The sequence below is a fragment of the Maniola jurtina genome, chromosome 9 (assembly GCF_905333055.1).
Source record: "Maniola jurtina chromosome 9, ilManJurt1.1, whole genome shotgun sequence".
In the NCBI taxonomy this organism is placed as follows: domain Eukaryota; kingdom Metazoa; phylum Arthropoda; class Insecta; order Lepidoptera; family Nymphalidae; genus Maniola; species Maniola jurtina.
The window spans coordinates 7,225,160-7,237,440 of NC_060037.1; the positions used below are offsets into that span (position 1 = coordinate 7,225,160).

General features: G+C 37.6%; 2 protein-coding genes across 4 annotated transcripts in view; one reads left to right on the forward strand and one right to left on the reverse strand.

Moving 5' to 3' along the window:
- LOC123867944 (BAI1-associated protein 3) overlaps positions 1–12,281 on the forward strand; it is an 88,815-nt gene that overhangs the window by 15,565 nt on the left and 60,969 nt on the right. For 2 of the 3 annotated variants that reach the window (XM_045910269.1, XM_045910270.1), the window contains exon 3: positions 3,723–3,927. In XM_045910269.1, the coding sequence (XP_045766225.1) occupies positions 3,723–3,927 (205 nt within the window). Of the gene's footprint in view, positions 1–3,700; positions 3,928–12,281 lie in introns of those variants that run through there. The other variant, XM_045910271.1, reaches the window with a different exon arrangement.
- Positions 1,455–2,432, reverse strand: LOC123867977. Its single transcript, XM_045910313.1, has one exon. It carries the CDS (start codon positions 2,183–2,185, stop codon positions 1,583–1,585), a length of 603 nt encoding a protein of 200 aa, XP_045766269.1. The 5' UTR covers positions 2,186–2,432; the 3' UTR covers positions 1,455–1,582.

Below are 12,281 nucleotides of genomic sequence, written 5' to 3' on the forward strand. Positions count from 1 at the left end.
GATTGGTTAATACGTCGACTTTCGCTTCCCGAGTTTCGCTTCCTAGAGTTTAAGAAAAACTTTTATTCTTATAATTTCACTACTAACGTGAAACTAGTCTTAGCTTTGATAGACCTTTTTCAATTGGTGGAAAAACTGGCGATTCAATTAAATAGGATTCTAATCAGCCTTTGGAATAAAAAACATTGTAAGTTTGATTTTCTATCTATATAATATGATTTATTTAAATGTATGTACAATTTAAGTACTTCTCTAGCGACCAAAATTAATAAAAAATAATCAATCTGTAATCCGTTGGTAAGTTAGCTAGCAATTGTTATTTGTCAAAAGTTGCAATGATGTTTTTAACAAATAACAACGTTGCTAAGTAACTTACTTGTAATCGATAGATTACAGAGAGATTGATTATTATTATTAACTTTGTCCGTACTCCGTAGGTACTATAACAAAGCAACGGCAACGCATTTTGGAAGCGATAAGTACTTATGTGGTACGCGGTATGTAAGGCGTTAATCATTTCGTGCGAATGCAGTAGTGTGCTAAAGGCATAACTACACAATACTCTTTGATACTTTCAGTAGATAGTATCTACAATATGAAATTTAGAACAAAACGAAGGTATAATTTAAGGAAATAGGTATTCTTACCTCACTTCTTCTTCGCTTCGCTTCTCAATATATTTACACTAATATAATTTTTGTTCGACAAAACATTCTTAGTTAAAAAATCGGTGAAATCCACGACAGGCAAACTAAAAACCTTAATAGGCTCGCAACTCCTACGGTCCGTCTCAGGAAAGTGGAAAAGTAATTTGTGGGAATGAGTGTCATATTTTATTTATAATAAAATTCCACAGTCAATTTTAGACTTGCCTTTACACAAGTTTAAAAAATGTATTAAAAGTATGCTCCTGAAAAAGCTTATTATATAATCGAAGATTATGTAAATGACAATAAAGCTTGGATTTAACTCGCTCCGGCAATACACGGCGCTGCAATTGCTTGTATACAGTATGGCATATTATTGTTTATTGAATACTTGAAAAGAGCAACCGCCGAGTTTCTTGCTGGTTCTTCTCGGTAGGAACGGCATTCCAAACCAGTGGTAGATTATTTTGACGATTCAAAAGCACTTGTAAAAGTTTAATTGAATAAAAATTCTTTAAATTTGTATTTGAATAAAATACTAAAAAAAAATGAAATGGCGGCTTACAAAATTTTATTAGGTTTTGAGGCAGCCTTTTTCAAAACTGGAAGGCATATTTTTTATGAAAAAAGTAATTGAAATCTGTTCCCACATAAACCTACCATTGAACTGATTTTGTATCCTAGAGACGGACAGGTTTCTTTGATCCTGGAAAATCAGAAAGATCCCATGGGGTTTTTTAACGTAAATGTAAATCCACGCTGATGAAGTCGTGGGCATCAGCTTGTGTGAAATAAAAGAAAACGGAATTACAAAATTTACAAATTTTATTTCAACAATGCACAGTTAAGTTGTTGTAAAATCTTTCAGAATCGCATTAAAGCTACGCTGCGGTTTCATTGTTGAAGTTTCGATATTGTCTGATATATCAGATGAATTATTCCTCCGAGGGGACGTCCAGAGGAGCAGACCGCTTCTTGATGAAGTTCGTGTAGGCAAGAGGACCGGCAGAGTAGTAGGGAGTCGACACGTAGGGGCCAACGGCGCCGTAGGTTGAAGCCACGAGGGGAGCAGCGGCATAGGGAGCAGTAGCGTAGGGGGTAGATGCCAGGTAAGTTGAAGGCACGATGAGCGGTGCGGACCTCTTCTTGATCAGATGTGCGGTGGTGTACAGGGGTGACGAGTAAGTGGTGGCCAGGGGACTGGCGTAGGTTCCAGCGTAAGGCGAGTAGGCACCAGTCCAGGAGTTGACCAGAGGAGCAGATCCCAAGTATGCGGAAGGTGCGATGTAGCTGCTTACAGCTAGAGGAGCAAGAGAGCGTTTCTTGATGAGATGAGGGTATCCGAAAGGTGCGGAGTAAGGCAAAGCAGCAGCAGACACGACGGATGGTGAGTAGCTGTAGTAGCTGCTAGGGTAGCTGGAGTAGAGCGCCGGCGCGGGAACCACTGCTGGCGCGGCGTATGGCAGCGATGTGAGCACCGCTCCGGGGGTAGCTGACGCCGCAGCGAGGAAAGCACACAACACTACAAACTTGAACATCTTGGTTTTCAGATGGGGACCGACTGATGATAGAACAAACTAGGTATCGTATTTATAGAAAACAATCAAGAAAGCTATGGATAATCTCGTTCGCTAAACCGGTAATTTAAAGGTTATTCAGGATGCTGATATTTAATTTTCACAAGGTCGCCAAGATGTCTGGACCAGAAGGAACATCGAGAGTTAATCATGTCTTTGATTTTTTATTTGGTCGATATATTTAGTAGGCAAGTAATTAATATGATATGAAGTATTTATTTTTTAAGTAAGCAACATGTATGAAGACGATTTCCATAGTATGATGGTTGATGTAGAACCATAACATTCTTAACGTTACTGTAACTTGGATTAATATTAGAGTGAAAAATATTTTTTTTTAGTTTGATTAAATATCCATACTACTCGTAACATTGTAAATGTAAAGTGTGTCTATCTGTCTGTCTGTGAGCTTTACGGCTAATACATTTAACCGATTTTGACGAAATTCGGTACAGAAATAGCTTTCTAGATAGATCTGGGACACGTAATTTTAGGCTACTTTTTATCCCTTTGCTTTATTTAAAACCAAATAGTTGGTTCCCGGAGATTTTAAAAAAGCTTAAATCCACGCGGACGAAAGCGCGGATATCATCTCGTTAGTAATATAATAATCTCTTTACACAGTTTTATACAGAAAAAAAAAAAAACTAGTACAATGAACCTAAAACTAAAAGCCTTAAAAAATATATTATTAAAAGGAGTCCCTTTATGCAAGGTTCCGAAGATACTGGCAGCATTCCCCCTTTGAATATCTAGATTAATTCTTTGTCCGAGGTAGCTGCCAGCTCTTCGGTCTCCTGTGATGTCGACTTACCTTTTTTGATAATCTCTACGAGTTTACTTTTTTACAGTAGATATGATCTATAATTTTAAGTTTCTTAATACATAGTTATTATAAAGTCCCCGTGGCGCTGAGTTCGTGTTTGTTCAGGCTAATCCCAGGCCGCTTGGTCGACGGCGCTTAGAACCTGTAAAACAATGTATAGTGGAATAGTTCCTCTCTAACTATGTGTGTGAAGCAGGAACGGGTCACTAGTTAGAGTTTTTAAGGTTCCGTACCTTAAAAGGAAACCCGGAAGCCTTATAGGATCACTTTGTTTTCTGTCTGTCTGTCTGTCCGTCCGTCCGTCGTTGTGTCTGTCAAGAAAACCTATTGGGTACTTCCCGTTGATCAAGAATCATGAAATTTGGCAGGTAGGTAAGTCTTATAGCGCAAGTAAAGGAATAAATCTGAAAACCATGAATTTATGGTTACATTAAAAAAAATTAAAATGTGTTCCAATTTTCAAAGTTAACTATACCAAATGGGGTATCATATGAAAGGGCTTTACCTGTACATTCTAAAACAGATTTTTATTTATTTTTATGCATAATAGTTTTTGATTTATCGTGCAAAATGGAAAAAATATCCGAGTACGGAACCCTCAGTGGGCGAGTCTGACTCGCACTTGGGCGGTTTTTTTTTAAAAGTACATATTATAAGGTATTTGTATTACAGGATTTCCCCGCGTGCTGCCTACTGAGGGTGCTTCCGCCCTTAACGCTCGTCGACGCACCCTGGACTGCCTTGCCCCTGCGGCTACGCCACGTCGCGGCGGCTCCTTACGAGTGCCAAGACAGCCGCAACTACAAGAAAAGCCGACTATGGCGTTTTGCAAAAGGCGCCTGTCTTGGCCAGAAGTTGATAACTCTGTGAATTCCGGGTAAGTTAAAAATATCCGGCTACAAGCGTAAATTAAAAATTTATAACACCCCCGACAAGTGAAGGTTAGAGTAACTAGAAAAGAGCTGTTAACTTTCAAACGGCTGAACCGATTTCCTTGGATTATAGCTAAGAACACTCTCGTTTAAGCCACCTTTGAAAAAAAACTAAATTAAAATCGGTTCATTAATTTAGGAGCTACAATGGCACAGACAGATACATAGATACACACGTCAAACTTATAACACCCCTCTTTTTGGGTCAGGGGTTAAAAAACAACTGAATCACAGTGTAAATTGTAATGCAAATACACACAATATAAGTAGGTAGATACGCTCATAAATATTTGAACACGCTCCAGAGAGATCCCTGAAGTTTAAAGACCATCAAGACAAATAATGGTATCGGGGAAATCACAGCCCCTTGAGGCTGGAAGGAAGCATTTTGCCGTGTTCTGACGAGAATTTTAAATCATTGGAAGTCCCAACCATTATTATTTTGTTTTTATCTATGTAACAAGTGTAAATTAATAATTTATAACACCGGGGACAAGTGAAGGTCACAGTAATAACTAGAAAAGAGCTGATAACTTTCAAACGGCTGAACCAATTTTCTTGGATTATAGCTAAGAACACTCTCGATTAAGCCACCTTTCAAACAAAAAATAAATAAATTAAGATCGGTTCATTAGTTTAGGAGCTACGATGCCACAGCCAGATACACAGATACACAGATACACACGTCAAACTTATAACACCCCTCTTTTTGGGTCGGGGGTTAAAAAATCATACAGTTCTTACGGGATTTTTGAAAACCTTAAGGCTCAGCTTGTAGGTATATAAATCGTTTACAGGGTTTCAAACAATATACATTTGTCATTCAATTAACTGTAATCCTTATGTTTTACACAATGTAACGAAAATCGTTATTGTCGTAGCTAAAAACAACGTTCGAGTGGCAATAAAGCGAATATTTAATTTGGGTAATGGGTGTCCATGAACAAAATGAAATGCGTAACAGCAGGAGGTCTGTACTCTGTAGCTAGATGACTCAATTTATCAGCGGGGGATTCCAATTGGGTACAATATTTGATTAAAACTTCCAATGGGGATGATGCCTAGATCAAAAATAAATTATTTCTTAGTAATTATGAAAAAGACTGACTTCTAAAATTCCTAAAATCCACATTCGCTGCTAGTTTTTAGTTTGCTAACCATTTTAACTAATAACTCAAAATTTAAAAATCTCCCGACACAAAAACCTCTATAAGAAAACTAGAAAAGAGCTGATAACTTTCAAACGGCTGAACCGATTTTCTTCGATTATAGCTCTCTCGATCAAGCCACCTTTCAAACAAAAAAAAAACTAAATTAAAATCGGTTCATTCGTTTAGGGCTACGATGCCACATACAGATACACAGATACACTCGTCAACTTGTAACACCCCTCTTTTTGGGTCGGGGGTTAAAAAGTACGTTAAATTTCGTCAAATGTTATGACGTCACAATATCTGTGTATTTCATACTAGCTCCCATACTAAGCGAGCGTTTTGACGTTTAATAAAAAGTCACTGATTTGACTTGTAGTCATCATCCCTATTAAATGTAGTTTATTTTGGAAATGCTCACCTTCTTTAGATTATTTTTAAGGATGTGTTAAATGACTAATTTAGTGAACATGGATTCCGCACCCTCGGCTAGGTGGAGCGATAGCAAACTGAAAAATGGCTTCGATTGGATGCGAAAGCCCAAGGATAGGCAATGTTGGCGCTATGTACCTACAACAGTGGATACGTATTGGCTGTTGATGATGATGATGAAAGTTGTGATTTTGACTTCTCAAGTCTCAACAAATGTCGCGAATATCAGACAGTCTTTTAGTATATGAAAGCAAAATAAAGCCAATTTTTTATCGAAAATATAATAAAATGCGGAACAGTTAAATTCGTTTACAGCTTTTGTTTTTGCCTTCTATTGCGAAAAAGGCATTTGAATTCAGCGAGCGCTCAAAGTTTGTGAAAGCCTGCGTCGACGCTTCAATTATTAGATAAGGTCTTGGACAGACTGGCTTCGCTGTAAAAATGCGAGGTCGGAGTCTGTACTTTATTCTGTACTAGCTTGTGCCTGTGGCGTCGTCCGCGTGGACTACACAAATTTCAAATTCCTATTTTACCACCTTAGAGGTTGTTTTTTCAAAAAAAAATCTTTTTTACCGGATATCTACCTCATAATAGCAATCTGCATGCCCAGACAGATCCGTCCAGTAGTTTGGACTGTCGTTGATATCATTCAGTCAGAATCAGTCAGTTAGCTTTTCTTTTTTAACCCCCGACCCAAAAAGAGGGGTGTAATAAGTTTGACGTGTGTATCTGTGTATCTGTCAGTGGCATCGTAGCGCCTAAACGAATGAACCGATTTAAGTTTAGTTTTTTTTTTGTTTGAAAGGTGGCTTGATCGAGAGTGTTCTTAGCTATCATCCAAGACAATCGGTTCAGCCGTTTGAAAGTTATCAGCTTTTTTCTAGTTACTGTAATCTTCATTTGTCGGGGGTGTTATAAATTTTTAATTTACACTTGTATACAGGGTGGTCAAAAAGTCGTGGATCTAACCTCTCTTTCGCACTAATCATCCTTTCTATTTGCGTTGTTGGAATAAGGAAGAATGATTAGTGTGAAAGAGAGGCATAGTTTCGTTATCCTTTTGTTTCCTAGAAAAGATGAACTACTTGCAAGACGGGCGCTCTGGGTAGTTCTGGCACGTGGTGGTAGTGAAGTGTTTCTGTTCTTTTCACTAAGTGTGAGAAGCTCAGTGATGTTTTTAGCATTCCAACGTACAAAAAACTAGCAGTTTAACTAGCAGCATGATAATCTTCAATTTTTTTTTGAATTAAACTAATCTACTGAAATTTGCACCTTGATATGAAAGAACGATTATAATACCAGAATTACGAAACAAAGAGTAATGTGTTATACCTCATTTGAATTGGCATTAAATCAGCAAGTTTTTCTGATACAGGGTCACTTTTCCGTAGTACATTTTTTTTTCACAGTGCGCTTTTAAAGTGACATTTAATTTTTGGTAACGCTTTAAAAGTTTTGGGAAAAAATTAATTGCTCTTGTAATTTGGTAGCCAGAGCCTCAATAGAAGGTTTGTAGTGCTGATACATTATCTAGTAATGACACAACATCGTTTGTTTTATTGTTTTTTATCACATTTTTTTTAAATTAGTCTAATTGTAAGAGAATTTGGTATTTTGTTAAAAAACCCAAAAATATTCATAACTCTTAGGGCAATTTAAATAAGGCCATGCTGTAGAATTTTTTTTTGCTGGAAATGACCTCCTCTATCTCCCTATTGCGTTTGATCCACGACTTTTTGACCACCCTGTATATTTAGACTATGATATAATCAACTGCAATTTGTGATATAATCCATACGTAATATTATAAATGCGAAAGTGTGTCTGTCTGTCTGCTACCTTTTAACGGCCCAACAGTTTAACAGATTCTGACGAAATTTGGTACAGGGTTAGCCTATATCCCGGGAACGGACATAGTCTACTTTTTATCCCGGAAAATCAAAGAGTTCCCACGGGATGCCTAAAAACCTAAATCCACGCGGACGAAGTCGCGGGCATTCTCTAGTTAATAAACATTGTTGTATGAAGTTCTGTGATCGTAAGGAATCCTGCATACCTGAGAGTTCTCCATAATGTTTTTAAGAGGGCTCTCTCCGTCACTCGCTTCATACAATCGTATTTCCAATTTCATTTGAATATTAAGCAACCAAAGTCCATGAAATTTTGCAGACATATTCTAGAAACTAATATCTATGTCTGTGGTTTTCCAGATTTCTTTTAAAATATTCGGTTTCAAAGTTACGCGGTCTTAAAAAATATCATACAAATCTTTGAGCCCCTGTAATTTTAAAACTACATATTTTTAGAAAAATCTAAAACACCACAGACACAGATATTAGTTTTTAGAATATGTGTGCAAAATTTCATGGACTTTGGTTGCTTAATATTCAAATGAAATTGGAACTACGATTGTATGAAACGAGTGACGGAGAGAGCCCTGTTAAAGGTGTGTGAAGTCTGCCAAGCCGCACTTGGCCAGCGTGGTAGAGACTATGGGCAAGCCCTTCTCATTTTGAGAAGAGACTCGTGCTCAGCCATCGATGGATTGATGATGATATTGATGATACGAGTATATCCAGAAAAGCGACCATAAAAGCCGGACTGTTTGCTTTTACCCTAATTTAATTTCTATACAGAATGTGTGTCCTGTCGATAACACACTTTGTGATTGCTTCATATCCCTAACGGGAACAATTAGGGCGGTCGCTACAGGCGTATATCTTTCTCGGAAGAAACTCAATTATTACACCCTTGGTACCTCAATACAGTTTATTTATTCATTTAGGTAGCCTCTAAAGCGGTACGTCGTCGGTTAGCTAACGATATTATTGGGTTAGAGTTGAGCTTTAGTTTAAAGGTTGCGCTATTTACGTCATATGCAAGTTTAACATGGGTAATGCATTTATGCCACTACTAGTTGATCCGCGCGACTTCGTTTGCGTGGATATCTAGGTTTATAAAATCCTGAGGGAATTCATTGATTTTACAGGATAAAAAGTAGCATATGTGTTAATCCAGGGTATAATCTAACTCGATTCTAAATTTCAGACAAATCCGTCAAGTAGTTTTTGCGTGAAAGAGTAACAAATATACACATATACAGACAAACTTTCGCCTTTATAATATTAGTGTTATGGAAGTATGGATTCTGTGGTATGGTGCTCGTGCGTACGTCATAATGTGAGGAGAGCCGTGCAAGGTCGTGCAACAGGTCGTTTCACGACCTACTTATGTATCATGTAAACTATAAAGGCTTGGACAAACACAACGCGTGATAGCGATGCAGGACGGCAGCAGCCTGCAGAACTTGAAATTGCATTGTTACATACAAATAGAAAGACGAGCAAATATGGCGAGTCCTTTCTGAATGTACCTACGCGTGACTTTATATAAATTAAAGGATGGAAAAGACCACTACCAATATTATTAGACTGTTTAGAGATAAGCATTTTTAAATGTAGGTACTTAGCTTAAGTTATTAAAACTGTAAATACAATTTTGGTACATGAAAAGTAAATATAAATATATATTATATGTGTATTATTATATTAACAAGTAGTCCAATCTGAACACGAGGCATAATACTCGTATGTCTCTGTATTGTGTGTATAGAACAACAGATCGTAGCCGGGCTTACGTACTCGTACCTATTAAATCCTTAGTCCATCACCTGTGCAAATTTATATACTACAACTTCAGATTGGACTACTGTTTTGCTATAATAATAATATCGTACCTGCTGTACAGTGTACCTACCCCATTTTTGAATGTGGAATGTGGATCTTAGAAAACCTCCATCCAAATCGGACCATCCATTTAAACGCTTCGACGACGGGACGTCACATATCGATTACAGTCATACAGACAGACAGGCACACTGTATTAGTTAGGGCGTATCTACGAGTTTTTAAATATACCTACTTAGTCATTGTTACAAAATAAATAAACACCTGTTATTTTCTTTTTTACTTCAATGGAACTTGTTCATTTCAGCTAAAAAATACACAAAAACCTTTTATCTGACTTTGCCTTGTACACGTCTTTCGAGGAAAATGACACGCGTTATTCATTTCTCTTCTCTACCTTTTACGCCTGAATAAAAAGCTACCTACTTTTGTTCAGATCCCCAAGTACCTACACTGACTTCTACTAATACAATTAGCAATTAGTACTCTGAACTTGAGATTGCCGGCCTATTTTTTTTTTGATGCAACTTGATTTTTGCTATTTTGCCGCTGATAGCAGCAGTGAGCGTCATCTGAGCATGCCCTTAACTAAATGTTACTGATGAGATATCTATCAATGTAGTGTTAACACGAAGACTATTTGACACAAAGTACCAATTTCAACTCCCGAACGCTCGGTGGCACAAAAAATAACTATGATTTTGTATGGCTCACCATTTCCAGCGTAAACAATGATCATGTCTATTTCAATGCTTTCCTTTACGTTCACGAAAACTTTTCCTTTCAACCCCAAGCCACGTCGAGAAAAATTATCATCATAAACAGAATGACTGACGTGGGAAAATGTACGACGCTCTTCAACTATTGTTTTTCTTCTTTAAAAGGGACCTATTGCTCTGGATTTCAAGTGTTTTCTCAAAAAGAATTTCAAGTTTCTGCGCGTTGATAGGTCAGTCAGAGATAGTCTTTTTTAAACGCGTAGATAAGGGATAGGACTAGTAGTATATTGCTCAAATGCTTTGTATCGAGGTCGTATATTTATCGATAGATTAAGTCATATCGTGCCCAGCACTACCGGTGGATGCCACTGGAGTGCTGTGCATTGATAGATCAGTCAGTCACTCGACCGAGTGACTGACCAGTCAGGATAAATCATTTTATGTATAGATAGAAGATATTTGTATTAAAGTAGTATGTATATTTTATCGATGGATACACAACACTATCATATATAAAGCTTATCAAAGGGTAACATAAACAGAAGAACCAATTAAGCGTGAAGGACAGGTGCGGTGTATTTGAGCATCCATCATGCGTGATGTGAGCCACTGGGATGGGGTAGGCTGTGTGTACAGATAATGTAGTATCTATAATTGGAACATTTTTTTTAAATCAGTCAAGTGCGAGATGTACTAGCACACGTAGGGTTCCGTAGGTAACTATCAATTATACAACTACCTAGCTAAAATAACTAGGGTACAAGAAACACCACTTTTAATGTTTATAATTTTCATGGCAGACATTTTATTACAAAGTATTTGTTGTTACAGCGGCAATAGAAAGACATATTCTGAAAATTTCAACTCTCTACCTATAACGGTTGACGAGATACAGCCCACTGACAGACAGACGGATGGACAGCGGAGGCTTAGAAATAGGGTCCCGTTCGGTTACGGAACCCTAACAAGACTGAAATCGTGACAAAATTTTATTTTTTACAATTTCTGAACTAAAGTCTAAATGTAATGTAAAAAATCGCTTTCATAATGCGCCCTTTACAAAAAGATAGCACAAGAATTAGACCTGTCAATTTAGTTTAGTTTACAGATCGTGTATACTGTATAGGTAATACGTACAACAGAATCCTAAAGAAAACTAAAACGCAAAGCTAAGCCCATCTTTCATGACATTCAGACAGTACTATTTCATATAAATGAAATTTTAAATTCGAGTCAAAATTGACAGGGAATTGAAGACCAAAAAAATAAGGCTCCAATTCACATTGGTTCAATGTACTATAGGCGGCAAGTGCTGGACCATGCGAAACACAGTAAAAAGTTCCTTGATGTGGAAGCGCCGCGGCGTTTGCAAATTAAACCAAAGTCCTTTGATGTTCGCATGAGAACCCACAAAAGAGTGCTAACGAATATTTAATGTACCTACTTTATGTTCGACCAGTGCATTGGCCGAGTTCATTGGTTCAATGTGTGCTAGGCTCTTTAAGGTCAAGCTTTGTGCCTTTCGTTGAATCGGTCCAGTAATTGAGGCATAAAGAAGTTACAAACAGGCGCACTTTTGAATTTATAATATTTTATAGAAATATGGATGGTAACTCGATTGTATGTAAGAGAATAGCAAAATAATTTCATATGACTCGCCCGAAGGACAGACGGGACGTTCTGCTTGGATATCGATCATCTACGTCATAATACATAAATATGATAGGGTTACTGATGAGTCGTCGTCGTGCAATGCATAGTAGCACATACTATGTAGGTACACAGATATGATATGAAATCTGTGAATGAATATTTACTATGCATTACATAGTTTTTTTTTCTCCTAGCAACCCCCTGATAGGTATCTATGCATACTTTGAAAATTGATGATAGGTACCCGCTTTCTTCTTTATGTCATCGCTCCATCGTCGTACACTACGCTTCCCAGTATGCGGTTTCCAATCCAGAACTCGTCTGCCCCATAGGCCATCAGTTCTGCTAGAGAGATGGCCTGCCCACTGCCACTTCAGCTAGATAATCCTTTGAGCTAAATCGGTCGCTTTTGTTCTGCTGCGAATTTTCATTCCGGATTTTATTCCATGTTTTACGACACTTTCCCACTCCATACGTCATTGCATGTAGGGCATACTCACAAAAGACTGCTGTCGACGATTCGAAGACTTGACTCTATATCCATAATTCCATATTCCATAATAATATTCCTCACGGGATCTTTAAATCCATGCGGACGAAGTCGCGGGCATCCTCTAGTACTGAAATAATTTCAAAAAGCTTTTTCTTATTCAATAAA